The sequence below is a fragment of the Dermacentor andersoni genome, unplaced genomic scaffold, assembly GCF_023375885.2.
Source record: "Dermacentor andersoni unplaced genomic scaffold, qqDerAnde1_hic_scaffold ctg00000033.1, whole genome shotgun sequence".
Taxonomy (NCBI): domain Eukaryota; kingdom Metazoa; phylum Arthropoda; class Arachnida; order Ixodida; family Ixodidae; genus Dermacentor; species Dermacentor andersoni.
Window position 1 is genome coordinate 177,885 of NW_027314755.1, and position 17,499 is coordinate 195,383.

Genomic DNA, 17,499 nt, shown 5'->3' on the forward strand with positions numbered 1-17,499 from the left:
ATGTCCGTTTAAAGCGTCGTAACTATATTAACTACGCTGGTACCTTTCTTGATAATCATGCGCCAAGTGCAGATCTTTCTGAGCACATTATAGATAAGTGGTGACGTTGTGATTCATGCATTCAGGAATTCCCTGGTCAACAGTTCCCGCAGCACTTACGGCAACGCGAGAAATTAACCAGGGGTGCCATGGCGCACCTGTGCTTCAATGCGAATCATTCTCGTTGTGTGCAGCGCAGTTTTTCCTGACATCTGCCTAAGCGTTCTCGTGGAAAAGCCACACCTACGAGATATAACTGAAAGTCTGCTTGCTTTTTGGGCGTGATGTCACGAGAGTCACTTTTCGCATTGCGCCGGAAGGGCACGAAGAGCCGTCGGCTTGGGAACACGACTTTTTGGTATCGTCACATGTCGTGCTTGCGGTATAATTTTTTCCTTTACTTACGCAATAAAAACAGACCTGACTGCCGCCATAGAATAATCAATCACTGAAAAGATTTTTTTAGTGAGTTTCTTCAGCGCATAGGCAGAATGGAAGTAAATAAGCACTGTCAGAGCTATAGGCGTGTTCAAATCGCGTGTTGATGCTCACTATAATGTATTTCTAATGCAGCATCGCGTAGCTGCTGCCCGTAGAAATGGCGTGCTACAGTCTGCACGATGTACAGCCAGCTTCAACCGATCAACGCCTCATCTTACCTGGATTTGCTCTCAGAATTCAGTCTTGTTTGCAGTGGCGGCAATTCATTTATGGCACCACAATTTTCATAATGCACTGGCAGCAAGACAAAATGAGAACGGTCCCACTTGTGGTCGAAACGACGACGAGAACGTGGGTTTGAATGCACACACGGCGAGAGCACAGCGAAAAGAGGCTCGACTACTGACTCGGCTTGTTCATGTTTGCCACTCCGTCGTCATGTGGCATCACATTCGCAACGGGATAAAGCGCTCACACTTGCTTCGCTGGATCCCATATTGGGACAAAGGTTGTGCCGCACGAATCTGTAAGGTTCGATATAGGCAGCAGCGTATCTTATTTAACGACTGTGGCGCTTCTCGTGGTGGGCACGAAACGCAATTTTCGACTGTGGCGCAATCACTGGCCCGGACGGGAAACTGTCCTCAGTGCGCGAGGCCCCATTGAGCTACGACTACGAACGACGCATCAGTGTTCTTCACCAAACAAGCGCGGAAAGTGCGAAGCATTTGCAGTTATTTATTTCTAGGAAGTGGGAAAGCAGCACTGCAACTTGTTGATAACAGAACAAAGTGAGCGCACCCCGTCAGGCGACAGAAGTATGTGCTTCATTTGAACAGAGCCTGAGAGCCAGAAGAATTGTCACATGTGGTAATCATACGCTTGTTAGGACCAATTATCCTTCTATACCTTCTGAATTTCACGAGTCCTTACATCAGCAACAGTTTCTCCCGTGCAAGCTGTGCACTTCCCTTTGAGAAGAGCATGAAACAAAAAAGTAAAAATGTCGTCACGTGAACGCTTTTTTTTAAAGCGGAGGGGGTTGTTGAGTTAGATGATTTGGCGGAAAGATAGCAAGGGTTATCGGGGTGCCTCTGCTAGCAATCAACAATTTGTACTTAGCATCAAGGTAGTGGCGCACTCTATGGTCTCGTTTTTACAACATATGCAATCTCATTTTATTCGAAATCCCGAAGTGCCGAAAGCGTTATTTGTTTGCGTTTGTTCTGGGGACTGAGTGCGCATGCGCGGGAATTCAACGTCGCGCAGTGGCGAATACATATCACACCGGTAAACATCGAAACATCAGGCATGGCTGAAGAAACTAGCAACGAATACACGCCTCCTGCGTTCAGCTTCACGGACGAAGCAAGTACAAGCCGTGACAACACCCAGGGCGCTTCGCCTGCTTTGGGTGCAACCCAACGTGAGCCTTTACCACTTGTCAATTTCTCATTGAATACGGTTGCCCTTCGACGTGGCCCAAATGTACATCTGTACATTTGTTCCCACCTATACCGGGTCTTTGTTGACGGCCAACTTGAGCTTTTATTATTAGGAGAATGCCAGCAAACTTGAAACTAGAAGGAAATATAGAAGCAGAATACAAAGCGAGAGGAATGTGGCTGCTTCTCAATTTTTTTCTTATATTCTCAAGTTTGCTAGCATACTCCTAGTGTAACTATGTACCAATTGGCCCAACAAGAAACTCTCTTGAGCTTTTAAATTAGGACTTTCTTAGATATAGACGCGTCGATGCACGGGCGGTGCGGAAATATTGTCATGTACAGCGCAAAGCCAGCTGTTCAGCGTTCGGGATAAAACTTAGCACAACGAGAAATTAATTTATTTAATGAAGAAAATATTTGTCGCTTATGTATGATTAATGCACTGCATCCCCCCCCCCCCCTGGAGCTGTAGCTTGAAGTCCCGGGTGCAAGTCCGGATGTGACTACCGTATTTCCATGAAAGCGCACTGTAAAAAGACTCGTGCTTATCTGCCTTTCGGTGCTCGTTACAAAACCCCCGGTGGTGATAGTCTATATGCAGTTTCTGTTGGGCATGCGTTTTATCAGGTCCTCTTTCTGGCGCGAAAACGTAGATTTATTAGTTTTATGCGCAGTACCCCACTTGATTTTCCAGATTGGTCAGTACTGTCGTGAGCAGTGTGAGCGGTGGAGCACACGAACCGGAGGCAAAAGGCCTCGAAACCAAGCTAGATCGGTACGCGGATGGCACTGTCGAAAACAAAAGGGAGAGGGGACGCTCTTGCGCTTAATGTTAGCACACCCATTGCGCCTTCTTTTTTTAGAAAACGGTAGCAGGCGCCAATTCACTGGTTGCCGACAGCCGTTATTACGGTTAAGTGTCTGTGATGACCCTAATATGGGGCCAACTATTCGTGTGCTCAACAGGTTCTGATGGTTCTCTTAGGCGGAGCCTCCGAGAACCTAACTGAGGACAAAGCCGTTCGTTTCGAACACACACACAAACGTTTATTGGAACTAAAGAAGGCTTAAAAATAAATAGAACAAAATAGCAAACATAAAAGAAACACTCAAATACACATCAAGACACAGATTTGGGGCTAGTATGGAGCTAAGTGGTGCGCGAGCCCGGGCTTGCCACGACGGCAGGGATACATAACCGTCTCGAAGCTGCGACGCTGCGACAAGCTGGTGAAAGGAGTGGCGCCGGTCTCAGCCAAGCTCTGTGTCGGAGAAGTAAAGCAGGCGGCTTGGTGGCACGAGCAGATGGCGGCGGCGTTCTGGCCGGGCAGCTTGGTGTAGAGCTCGGGCCCGTAGCCCGACTGCTCTTGTCCTGCCCACGGGCACAGAAGCTCGAACACCGGCCAAGACAGCTGAAATCCGCTCGCACCTTACTGAACTTGCTGCAATGATGAAAATGTAAAGGTAATCAAAGAAAAAGCTCGCCATTTGAAGCTAAAATATTTCCTTTGCCTTACATTTAATATGAGAATCGCTGATTAACTTTCCCAAGACGTTCAGGCTTCAACGTACCACCAATGGCGCACACACTTATGTACGGTGAAAATAGCTACTTTAAATGCGCAACGTTGATTGAAGTCACGGAAGTTAGCGAAGCAGATTGGATGGCGCATTCATGAAAGTTGTCTTTGAGCTTGACTGTGTACATATAACCGTTTACGCTTGCTGTGTTGCCGACTATAAGCACTTTGTGTTAGACAGGTAAGTGGGTAGGCAGGCAGGATATTTACGTTACGGATATTTATATTTACGGATATTTACGTTCTATGAAAAGAAAATGATTGCGTCCACGATGACAGAATCACAACAGTGGTGTCGGGCACCGCAGACCGGTACTGTAGCCATTAGACCACAATTACACAAAAGAGCGAATGATCTTCCAAAAAACTCCCGCAAACATTAGGGAAATCTGTGAGAATGAGCGTCCAATACCAGTGACTCAGCGTCATGAATATTTTTAATAGAACCAGGATAGTATCTAGCTATTCGTCACTTAATGAATAATATATTCGCTTGTATCAGATGCAGCAGCGACGTCTCATACCGAGTAGACTATCACTGGGACATTTCATTATCAAAGCGCGACAAGAAGCGAGGACACAAACATCAGGTATTTCAATATTAACCCAGCGCAGGTTTAGGCAGAAATGACCCCGGAATAAAACATTGAACAACTCGCAAAACACATGTTTATCTTCATCGTCGACGCTACGTTGCGTTTTCAGGCGTTTGTTGCTTAACCCATGAGGATCACTTCAGAGGCCAGCAGAGCAGTCAGAGTTTTTATTCTTGATTCCGGCGCGCTCATATCGGGCAATGCTCTAGCCTCGTGACTTGTTGCACAGTGGGGAATTGGCAACTCTGCTTTCAGGGCATACAGACAATACTGAAGATGGGAGCACCGGATTCAGACTGCCGGTCTACAGCAGCAGCAGCGGCGGCGATAATGCAGTGGCGAGCACGATCCGCGCCAGCATAAAGGAAGCATCGGGCGTATTGGAAAAAGAAGCTAGATGAGCCAGACTTTAGGATGAACTCCTTTCAATAGAGCAACTCACTGAGACGACAGCGAATTCTGTCTGGCTTAGTTATGCTTGCTCACACGAACTTTTGAGAGGGATGAAACAGATGGACGTAAGACCCACATTGGAAAGTTCTTGGCGAATGACCGACTGAATGAGGACACAAGCGGCCGGGAATCGTCAAAGCACTACGTCACTGCCAGGAGACGCTGCTTCGACTTCTCGATGAACGATACGCACGACGTTTTTGCAGGAAGTAGGCTCACGCGGTGGACAAATGTCTTCGCACGTCGATGAAGCTGCGGTATTGGGTAGATGCGTAAACTGTTGAACTATGCGGCGACTCTTCGCGTCTTCAACGTGGTGACATTTGTTAATGATCTCAATGACCGTTGTTATGTTCTTGTGAACAAGCACGTTAAACGCGTCGTCCGCGATACCTTTTAAAACGTGGCTGACCTTGTCTGCCTCTGCCATATTGTTATTAACTTTGTGGCAAAGAGCGCGGACGTCCTAGATAAACGCCACGTAAGATTCAGTGGAGGTCTGTGCATGGGTGCAAAGGTCCTTCTTCGCAGCACGTTGGCAGCCGACGGGCTTGCCGAACAAATCTCTAAGCTTCTGTTCGGTATAAAACTGCCTCCTCTCTCAACTTGTAATGTCTTCGTGTGTTTTGAACGAGACACGTGCTGTTTTCTTGAGGTAGAATATTATATCAGCCAGCATAAGCGTGTTTCACAGACGTTGTGAGCGCTGACCCTTTCGTAATTCTGCAACCAGTAATCGACGTCAACGCTGCCACTCCAGGAAAACATGCCAAAGTCGCGAGGCTGGGCTGGGATGACTGTCGGTGGCGACGACGGAGCCGTGGTTGATCTCTCTCCTTCGGATGACATGGCGGCCAGGTTACGTCCGCAGCGGAGCTCCTTCTTGCGCAAGTAATTACCCCGCACCTCCACCAATGATGTTACGGGAAGGAAGAAGCGTGCGTCTATTTACAGACGGCTTTTTAATGACTGAGCCAACAAGCATAGAGCAGCGATAATAATAAACTCTTCTTCGGCGTCTCCAATCCACGATCAGTGTACTCTTATTCCCACATTACCGATTGTGACAACGTCATAGGCTTTCGACCTACACTGTAAACGCAAGATGCCATGCAGCTGATCAAAGATCAAATCATTTACCATAAGACAAGGGAGACGAGAGCGATACTCGGATTAGACCTGTAGAAGGTATTTGATAGCATTCTCCACTCCTTTGTCTTGAGCCAAATATCTAGCCTCCAGTTGGGAAAGCACTTCCACGACTACACGAGATCGTTCTCTGCGAACAGGGAAGCCACTGTCAGGGCTGGAGACCTGGTTTCACACTCTGTTAGAGTGGGTTGCAAAGGACGCCATAGTGATCTATCATATCCCCAAACCTCTTTAATCTTGCCATGATCGGTCGGTAGAGGAGACTCTCCGAAGTCGACGGCATCACTCACACAATATATGCCGACGACGTCACCACATCGTGTAACGGAGGCGGTGACGGACGGCTGGAGGCTGTGTTGCAGGAAGCCATCGACATCACGGCAAAATACCGCAAGCCGACCGGTCTTCAATGTTCACCGCGTAAATCAGAACTTTTGCTTTACGGACCCAGACGAAGGCGGACCAAACTGAAGGGTTGGAAGCCGGTAGAGGACGTCGACATCACTGTACAGACCAGTGAGGGCGGTGTCATCCCCAGGGTGGCCTCCTTACAGGTTCTGGGCATGACGCTCGAATCGAACGGCTCCGATAACCTGACGGTGTCCAAGAAAACGCATAATGCCATCAGGCTCATACGAATAGTTGCTGAGGACAATGTAGTGAGGCTGGTGCTCTTCTTTGTTATGTCATTTTACCTACGTGACGGCCATGCACAATTGGCAAAGATCAGAGAAGGACAAGCTCCACACAATGATCAGGAAGACCATAAAGAGAGCCCTCAGCCTCCCCAAGAACACAAGCTGGGAGAGACTGGTGAGTCTTGGCATGCACACCACGCTGGAAGAGATTGGTGAAGCGCAGGAGAGGGCCCAATATGTTCACCACCCAAGCGGGTAGGATCATCCTGTGGTGGAAATCGAGTCTCCCTTTCGCGGCCTTCCTCAGGAAGAGCGGTAACGCATCGTCGTCGCTCCAATTCCACGCAACGTTCATCCCAAACACAACAGGCGTCGGCGATAAGCTAGGGTCAAGGCTCTCCTTGTCGAGGCTCACAAACGTGCTCTGTATTGCTGTTTTGTCGATGCTGCCCGGTACCCCGACGGGACGGCATTCGTAGTGGTGGGTATCAGTCACGATTGGAAAATCACGAACTCTACGACGGTTCGAAGAATGTCGGCCGAGGTAGCGGACCAAGTGGCGATAGCCCTTATCCTCCTGGACGACAGAAGGACCAGGATCCACAGTCACTCGAGGATGTCTGTCCAAGCATTCGCCAAGGGCAGCGTTTCGGAGCAGGTCCTGCAGATTCTGCTGGACAAGGATATCAACCCGCGCACGATTATCTAGGTCCCCGCACACATGGGGCAGATCGAGGGCACGCCGCCATACCTCAACGAGTCGGCCCATAGAGCTGCGCGAGGAGTCGTTGGTCGCGTAGTTACCGGGCGGCGCGGCGCTGAGGTTATGGACAATCGGACCCTCCCTCCTCAGATAACGAACTTACCGCACATTTTTAAGTGGGATGGAAACGATATCCTCTGCCGCATAGTAAACTAGGCAGACCACAGGGTTCAACACTCATGTGACTCCAGGTCGGGCCATAACCTAAGCCCGCACTGCTACACAGAATCGATTCAGAGATACAATCGACCAATATTTGCGAGCTATGCTCCGACATAGCTAACTTGGAACATATGCTCTGGTGATGCATCGCGTGTCGCGACGGCGACGGCGTAACGTCGTCCAAATGGGACGCTGCCATAGGCAGTGCCAATGTTGAAGCACAGCTACGGGCGGTCCATTGGGCTCGCGACGCAGCAGAAAGGGACGGCGTTTCTGTACCGGCGTGGGGGTGGCCCACTACATGCTAACGCGCATTCCGATGGACCAGAATAAGGTTTTACCATACCATACCATTTCAGCCCTAAACTGTAGGAACTATGTCGTGGCAACAAAACCGAAAGTAAACGATTGCAAAGTTTACCAAATAACAAAGAAAAATGTGATGGCCAAGGAATCAAAAGAGAGAAATGCGGATGTTTTATGTTACATTGACGAACGATGAAATGAGAGTTGTGCTGTATATTTGTACAATACCATATGCCCTAAATAGAGAGAGTGTAAGACTGGGGCTGAAGATTAATGTGCCGAAGACAAAGATAATGATAAATAAACGGGAAAGGAAACAAGAATTCAGGCTCGCCAGTCAGCCTCTAGAGTCTGTGAAGGAGTATGTTTACCTAGGTCACCTAATCGCAGGGAACCCTGACCAAGAGAAGGGAAGCGCAGTAGAGGACGACAGAAAACTGGGTGGTGCGACAAAATGAGAAAATTTGCGTGCACCGGTTAGAGTCGGCTGGCGCGGAACACGTGTAATTGGAGATCGCGGGGAGAGACCTTCGTCCTGAAGTGAACATAAAACAGGCTGATGATGATGATGAGGATGACTTCAAAAGTACTTCGTCGGCAGCACATTTTATCGACTGCGCGTGAGAACTCTGAAGTATTTCGTATAATTCAATATGTATTCCATATGCAGGGATTGAGTTATGACATGTGATGTCTCCCGAGTATTCAATGCGGCTGTATTTGTCATAGATATCGTGAATAGTGTACGTCAATTTCCAATATATTACTGTTCCTGACGTAAAAAGATTACTATAAAAAGCAGTCCTGTTCTAGCTCAGGAAATACAGCCTGTCTAGTGCCGAGTGTCTCACTTCCGAGGGCACATTTCTGAATTTTTTCCTGAACACTCCTTTCAAACGAGCTGAGGATGCCCAACTATTTTTAATCTTAAGACCATGAAAGTTTAATAACTAACCATCGTTTTCAATAGCTCTTCTCGTCTGCACCGGTTACATGTAGGCTGTATATGACCTAATAAATAAAACAAGACTTTTGTATTACTTGCCACCTCACCGACCGTAGTTTGTGTTCTCAAGTTTAAGGTCATAGAGGTCCAAAAGCGCCAGTGTTCAATTTCTGCCCATCTAGAGGCCAAACCGAGCATCAAATACATAAATGTAGCAAGTTCCCACTCAGATTGTGCAGATCGCCTTAACATAAACGCGCGATTTAGTTTGTCGAACTCTAAATTAGCAAATGTGTTTTCATCATCCCGTAACAAGAGTCGGCCATTATGAGCCCGATGGTCCGTCTGCTTGCAGGAATGCTGCAGGAACCGGAGGAAGGGAACAGCAAGAGTTGTCCGGTGTCTGTGGCAATATTTCCAGCAGACAGGTTGCCTTACATGGTCACGCCAACGAACACACGGGCGATACAGTCCGCACTTGCAAAGCAAGTGATTCTGTGAATAATTCGAAGTTCGGAAAAGATTTCCGGAAGAGTACAGGCAAGAATCACAAATGTGAAACCTGTGGCAAATTGTTCCACCTGGCTGGTAATCTGACTGCACATTGCCGCATGCACACAGGCGAGAAACCTTACCAATGCGAAATATGTGAAACATCATTCCGGCAGTATATTTATCTACAAGTGCATAAGCGCACGCATACAGGCGAGAGACCCTACAAATGCGAAATCTGTGAAAAATCGTTTCGGCGCTCGGATCACCTAGATGTCCATAAACGCATCCATACAGACGGGAAACACTACAGGTGCCGTATATGGGATAAATCGTTCAGGGAGTCTACTCATCTAGATAACCATAAGCGCACGCATACAGGAGAGAAACCCTACACTTGCAAAACATGAGATAAATCATTCTCGCGCTTATCCAATCTTCGTGCACACCACCTCACTCACACTGACGAGAAGCACCATGTCTGTCAGAAGTGTACAAAGCTATTCAAAACCAAGCAAAATCTCGCGCGTCATCTCAGGTCGCATAGTAGAGATCCTTTAGTAATCTATCCTTTGTGAACAAGTCAGGTCTCCTTCATCAACGCCCAAAGCATGCATGAGGATGAAACCCTGGCTGAGTCGTATCGTTTCGGAGAGAAAGAAAACCTTGATGGATGCCTGTGTCAGAATAATACGTGCCAATGTTGTGGAGATACATTTGGAGACGAGGTTCAACTGATTACACACCTAATGACGCATAGGTGTGTTCAGCGGTAATATTCTGACTAGTGCGCAAGTAAGAGGGAAGCCCTGCAGGGAAACAACGCTGACATTCTTTCACAGGAGTCAGCAGCTAACTAAATGCATTGCGTGCAGAGGCCAGCTGCTTTTGACTTTTAAAACGGCTTAGTAAAATGCAAAATGTCAATGATTCCATCTGATTTCTCCAAATTACGAGAAAAGACGTCGTCACCAGAATTGTTTGGGGGGCTTCAATGTCGAAGTACACTGCAGATTTTGGCCAGAGCTTACTGGCCATAGCTTACTGGTTTGCATAACTGCGTGTGTTGTTCGTGAACGCAGCTTTAGCAAACCTATTTCAAGACAAAACCTCATGGGTTGTAAGTATTGTTTTATTCTTGACGCCTCGATTTAGATCATTGACACCTCATTTACTTTGAGAAGTATTCTGTACAAGCGTATTCACAGTGTTCTAGCAAACAAGCTTTGATTAACCAGCTTTTAAGTGATTCTGAACAACAAATAGAAGGGAACACCGCTCATTAGGAACCATTTAAAAAGTAAGGACTTTTTTGTCGACTGAAAGTGATCTCGCCCATTAACTATGGTCCTTAAACCCTGTGGCCTTCGACAGACAACACATGTATGGATTTTTTACGACAATGTATAGCCATATCTTACGCATAGGAAAATTTATTTTCATTAAATCTTGTTCAATGCATTGGTTATTTATGTTCTGTCTTTGGCTCTTGTATTCTTACCGAATATTTCTGTTCTAAATCATAAATTAAGTTGATAGCAGTAGTGAAACTATTACGTACGAATGATTTGGAGATTCAATATATATGTTCTCCCTCAACCAATCTTTTAGTTCTTCTTTTATTTTTGTTTTATTGGGTTAGAAATTCTGTCTGTTTTAAAGGGCCGTTTTAATCCACTAAAAAGTTGCATGTTTTCACTCGGCCTGCTCTCGTGTTACAGTTGTAAAATGTCCTTAGTTTTATATGACAAAAGCATGGGTGCAAGCATTGACATGACAAACAATATAGTTTAATTCATATTCACCCAGCTACTTGTATATCTCTTAACTTTGAGCGCATGTCAGCCACTAAGAAAGGTTAAGTTACTACTCAGCCTATGCGCGCCTGCATGAATCACAACATTCTCGAAGTTTCTCTCCGATTATATCTTTTGCTACGTTGTAGTTTAACATTTTCTAATGAAATCGCATCGGCGACGATTATACGGATGTGCATTCCTAAAGGCGTACGATCTCCAGCAATGGCGGGGCAAGCTTGTACGAATCGCGTGGGAATAGCCAACGTTAATTAGGCACAAATCAACTTTTGGACGATCAACGCATTTGCCCCGCATTATCTTTCAGTCCGAGTATAACTTGTTTGGTGAGTCCAGTTACGCTCAATAAAGATTATTTCGTGACTAAAAGTTCCTGCTGTCTTGTTCACTCTTACTACAACATGACATCTGCTAAAGGTGCTTCGTTGTGACCAGATAGACCCTGCAAGCGGTATTCTCACCAGCAACCAGAAACTTAAGATCTTTCCCGACCACCCCAGGGTAGCCTAAAGACGCAACACTAATTTCAAGGAGACTTTTGTACATGTCATATCAAGGGAAAGGACTAAGCCACCGATGAAGCCAACATCCGGTCCCGGTGGCTGCCCCAGGTGCTCTAAAGAGAAACATATTCGATCTAATACTACAGGAAAAAGTGCGGGGTCTAATTACTCACACAAGGTAGCTTCGAGTTTCGCCTGCATGTCAAGCGGCCTAGTCTACTGTGTACATATGGCAATTGTAACACACAATACATATGTGTGACTAGATAACAATTTCGTGCTAGACTAGATGGACATCGCGCCAATACAAAACATACTTTACCTAAAGCAGCAGCCCACCACTTCAATGAACAAAGCCATAAATTCGAAGAAGCAAGGCTCTATATATTAGCAATTTCCACCCACCTAGAGAGAATAAATATTGGGTATCATACTTCATACACAATTTTAAATGCCTACACTGAAGAGGAATCTATTAGGCACGTGGCAAGTTAGATTCACTGATAGCTTTCAGTGAAACTTGAAATTGTCATATCATAAATTCCATAAAACACATTAAGCCACCAGCTAACCTCGATTCTTAAGGTCCCATATTCGTTGGTTTCCACGTCTCCCTTGCTTACCACTCTATTTCATAATCTATTCCACGCTCTTCGCACATATAAACAATACGAGCCAATTTCCCATGTACACCTGCCTCCTCCCAATTTTTCTGCCATTTATTTGTTCGTGCATATTTTTTTTTCTCATCTTTCGCTCTTTCCTTTCTTCTTGTCATCTTTATTTTTAAGCAGACTCACCGACTCATTCCAAAGCCCCAGACACCAGAATACCTTTTTTGGCGCCACGACCACACAGGACCCTGCGACTTATGTAAACCGCCATGACGACACCTAGGCCTAGGTCCTAAGGCTAACGTCTCATGAAAGACCAAGCCGCTGCCTTCCAGCTACCCCGTCCATTGGCCCCGGACTCTGTGTCGCCATCTCAACACCTTCAATGTTACCCGACGCACTGCTGCTCCGCTACTCAAGTAATTATTTGCACTCGTATCTTTTTTCTACTCGCGCACTGACCACCTGACGAGCTTTTCTAAAACCACAAGCGGATTCCCCCTACGACGCCCATGGCTGTTCTGTTATCTTAAGGTTAACCAGCTTAAGACCAGAGACGACAGGCGAGAACGCTCAGTTTCTATTTAAGCCTCTCCGTTTACACCCAGCTACAACCGACAATTACCACACGTGACATCCCTTTATACCCTGTTAAAACCAAGTCTGCGCCCAATTGAACAGTTGCCTTTGACGAATATAGGTGCTCCTGTCGAAAGGCTGGGCAGCTCTCTTGAGGCACTTTATCTCTGTTTACCTTGATGTACTCTATGTTTCAATTAACCTTTAGATGCACGCTATACGTAGGAGCCATGACTGTTAACACTGCGTCTTGAACCGGAAACGTTTATTTCACGTCGAAAAATGGAAGAAGGAATACCTTGAGCCACTTGTTCCGCAATAGAAGATCTGGTTGCAGCCCGTCAGCTTTAAAACAACTCTTTCTCAAACATTCACTTTATTTTCGAGTGTTCCTTGGTTGTCGATTTCGCGCACGGAATTTGTTTTCAAGGTCGCACAACGCCGATACATTGCCACAAAATACCTTGTATGCTGTACATAACAAGTATTGAATAAACAAACAATAGAGTTTCATATAATAATTACTACACTGAACTCTGGCGCTAGTGTCTACTGGAGATGCCATGGGAGCGGATGAGCCAGCAATGGAATTATGAGCAGTGCATGGGTTTGCCTAGACTTCGTTCTGCAGACATCAGACGGCTTCGCGACTTCGCTAACTTGTCATTTTCAACAATTTCATGCGTAATAAATAAATAAATAGAGCTTAATAAACTGTCCGCCGGCTGCATTCAGCAGGAGCACAGAAGCCCGATATTGAAATTATTACGCCACGGTCGCGCGCATCCACATGAATTTATGGCGGGCAGAGCTAGTGCCTTAAGACGCTCCGATTTGGCCACCTCGACAAGCTGAAGCGTTGCAATGAGCAGCTATTGTGCGCGGTCGCAGCGTCATCTCCACTTCGGAAAGTATAGACCACATTGAAATTTTTGATAATGAATCAATCAATAAATAAAAAGTTAATAAATAATGAAGGCATACAAAATGTTATTCATGAATCCATAAAAACGTCTGAATCCAAAAGCAGGTACCTCAGACACATCCATGTGCTTCCCATCATTCCCATTGTGGCTCAAAGATTGCAGCGCCAGAATTCCCTCTAGTATATTGTAGGAGACTGTGAACTAAATGCAGCTTGTTTCACTGTACCAACGAACGAACGCATGCGCATTTTTCAAAATTTCTTGCGTCTTCACCCGAAGCCGAAGCTCGAGAATCAACATGCAGATCAAGACAGTATGATGCAGCTTCTAGTGCAAAAAGCGGGATCCGCATTACTCTCGCCAGATACGAACAGACGTTTGTAGACTAAGAAACTTTAGTCCCAAAACCAGCAATTCTCTTTTCTCCTGTTTGCCTAAATCGTCCACATGGTTTGCAAGATAACAGAAGCTGCCAATTTCTTTCACGTAAATGTGCTAATGACTACACGAAACTTTCTGTGGGCAAAAAATATGGTTCCTGTCTTCTTGTAATCTCCCTTTTAGGACCCCGTATCCAATTTAGTTCTAGGAGTATTGCTGAAACGAGGAAAGGCCAAGGAGCCCAGTAATGGGTCTGCAACCTGTGCAGCGGTGTTTGAATCAGTTCATTTGACTTGCAAATACATCGTGACAAGACAGCTTTTAGGACAATATATAGACACATTGTACGCTTGGGAAATCTTATTTACTCTAAAATTTGTTGAATGTTTTGACTGTTTTGGTTCTCGCTTTGGCTCGTGTATTTATATTTGTTCTACACTATAAACTAAGCTGATGACAGTAGTGAGACTGCATTATATTTAAATAATTTGGAGCTTCGCTATATCATATGTGCTCCCACTACGAAAATCGTTAGCTGTTCTATTGTGTAAAGTTATAAAGTGCAGTCTGTTATCCACTTGGACGCCGTCTGTTATGACACGCGCTGTTCTCTAGTTACAGGTGTAGAACCTTTTTATCCTGATGTGACAAAGGCATCTATGCGAGCAATGACAGGAAACCTTAGATGCCATCTTTAGGCATAGTGACACGCGTACTTGTATGTAATATTCTTGTGAATGCGGTTCACCAGCTGACAAATGTTAAGTTACCGCTCAGCGCATGACGCGTCAGCGCGTAGCAGAACATCCTGTCAGTCTCGTTGATTATATTATTTTTCTACGTTGTAGTCGAACCTTGTGCAAGCAAGTTGCACGCGTAAAGCGAACACATTTCTGCATTCTGGGAAACATGAAAACACCAACTATTACGCTGGAATCTTCGATAAATCGTGTAGGAATATGCGAGACGCTCGTTATCCTTAAATCAATTCCTGGACGATCGACGCACGTGCTCGCAACAATCTTTCTGTCTTAGTGTTCCGGTTTCCTCAATAAAGTGTTTCGTGGCACACTGTTCTTACTGTGTTGTTCACCGTCCCTACAACGTGACATATCGTAGAGGTGCTTCCCTGCTACCGGATACACCCTGCAAGCCGTGAAAACTATAAACGTCGCCATTGGCCAGTGACCAAGCCGAAACCTACTACTACCGAAAGAGTACGGACGTGTGACCGAGTAGACTGGGAAGATCATGGCCCCGTGAGCCATCCCATCGAAGGCCCCCATGTCGCCGACAACGATTGTTCTGCAAAAAATATGTAGCACGCTTAAGCTTCGCCTTTAAGAGTGGAACGCGATAGCATTCAAAGATCCTCACTACTCACGCTTCCCGGCGACTGCAGCATAGGTATATGCTTTTTTCTCTTTTCTCGTCTTCTGTTTTCTCGTATATTCAAATTGCAATGAGAGAACTAGCTCATCTGTGGGTTGTAAGCCGTCGTTCGCAATTTTTCCAGGTATTTTATTTTATGAAATTCAATGATTTCAGTGAACTCCTTGCGTCACAAGAACAGCTTGGGTATGTGTGGTTCGAAACTTTTTTTTGTTGGTGCGACGGCTCACGTCGGACGCTGGACGCTGCCGTAGTATGTCGGATTTTCTGCGACACGGCTCCTTGACGCTTTCGCGTTAAAACCAAGGGAGCTACCGATCTCCCATGGATCATCGTTTGAAGACCCCTAAAGCTGGCTGTAAACCTTCGCAAGAGACGCCACGTTGAACAACTGAAACTGTGACGATAAGCTACGGCCTGACTCTTTCATTTGAAGACACCAGCAGGACGTGGTTCGAGAATCAAGACTCCAGCCTAACACCGAGGAAGCGGTTTCCCAGCGTCTTCCTACAAATATTCGTCGTGCGCCTAAAGTGGGCCGAAGTTCTGCTTGAGACAAGTGTGCAGCTACCGAATGAGGATGTCGTGATCTTTACGGCAGAAACTAACCGTCTCATGGTAAGAAGAAAACGTGAAAACATGCCAGAGTAGAAAACATGTTTCCTCATGCGCGGTTTTATGCGAGAGCTTTACGCTGGATTTAATTCGTAAGCCAGCCAAGGCCGTTGGGAAATTTCTGAAGGAAGCCAAGAGCATCAATAAGATGCTGGAAATGCGCATTCGGCAACATAGCCACCTAGTGGTTTCGTAAAAGAGAAAAATTCCGGCGACTAGGCTCCGAAGACCTCCGAACGACAATCAGAACTGTTGTACGCGTAGAACTGCGCAACATGTTCTCTTCGAAGTAGCCTCGAGTAGCCCTAATGACTGACATCGTCAGAGAGGAGATCCAGCAGTCATGTGAATAGCTTATTAGCCGCAGCTTAAACCGGAAGTGATGACATTCATCGTTGTTGTCCGCGTCTCCCTCCTCGCCCACATCAAAGCGCAGTAAATGGGCAATTCTGTCGCCAGTTGCCGCCTCCAACGCACCCGCTTATCATCCCATGCAACGCCCCGAGAGAGACAGACGTATGGCGTGCACTTAAACACCGCCCGCTCTGCTGCCACTGCGGAGAAGCCGGCCACGTCTATTGCCGATGCCCATAGTGTTAAGTAGGGCTACCAGGTTTCGCCGTCAAATTTGTGCGTCCGCAGGAAGGATAGTGAGCAAGTGAAATCTATCTATTTGTCGGCAACTCAGGCGAGACCCCGAATATTTTAAACATCGCCGTCACCGATGCACTACCTGTGACTGCAGTGCTAGAGTACACTGACCCGATCCGTGGCTGGTCTATGGACCAACTTGAAATAAACTAAAAGCAGCAACCCATCAAGGTGCGGCTGCTGTTCGTTGAAATACCGAAGATGCTCCACCGCCAACGCGAGATCAACCTCCACGACGAAGCAAGGGCACACCGCTATTTCGACGAAGCTCCGAAGCAAAAGACTCGCCGACTGAAGAAGACGGGACGTAATAGCCACGATCCGACGTTGCGAAATAACTAACGCAAGACCGCAAACCACCAACCTCGACGTGCTTCTTGATCCGGGCTGCCGGAGGTCACCTGATAACGCTGACTGGAATCTGCACGGACGTTAAACACCAGTGGGATGGCACGCTGCCCGTACGTAACCTTCGCGAGTAAAACTTGAAACAGCGCTAAGAAGACGAAGTCCACTGAAAATACGAATAGGAACAGCGCTCTACTGAAGGTGAACGAAGTCGCCCAAGTCAATTTGCTGCAACCTTCGCTTAAACACCACAATGCAAGAAACAATTTAGATTACGATATTCAGGGTAGTTCACGGTAGGAACCCAACGGCGGCTTTCAACGCCATGCTACAGTACGTCACCGCCGAAGAGCATCTCGACGGAGCCATCTTTCTGCAGCACGCTGCAGAATCACAACTGGCATACCTATGCATTATGCACTAGCCAAGAACGGACGACAGACGCTGCAATCTTCGACGACGCTTTGCGAAATATCAACCCGGCGACGGTGTTTTGATTTGCACCCCGATAAGTCGACACAGACTGAGTTAAAAGCTACGTTATTTGGCGCTCTATAAGAAAATTCGACGAATGTGTTCACGCGACCATGACATAGTGCCGGGCGGCACGCAATTACAGTGGTGCTCCTCAAGTCCCTAATTAGTACATGTTGTGCG

At 46.4% G+C, this 17,499-nt stretch overlaps 1 protein-coding gene across 1 annotated transcript in view; it reads left to right on the forward strand.

Annotated features, from left to right (window-relative positions):
* LOC129381596 (uncharacterized) overlaps positions 1-17,499 on the forward strand; it is a 46,945-nt gene that overhangs the window by 14,257 nt on the left and 15,189 nt on the right. The window contains exon 5 of the mRNA XM_072285772.1: positions 5,967-6,522. Coding sequence (XP_072141873.1) covers positions 5,967-6,522 — 556 coding nt within the window. The remainder of the gene's footprint in view (positions 1-5,966; positions 6,523-17,499) is intronic.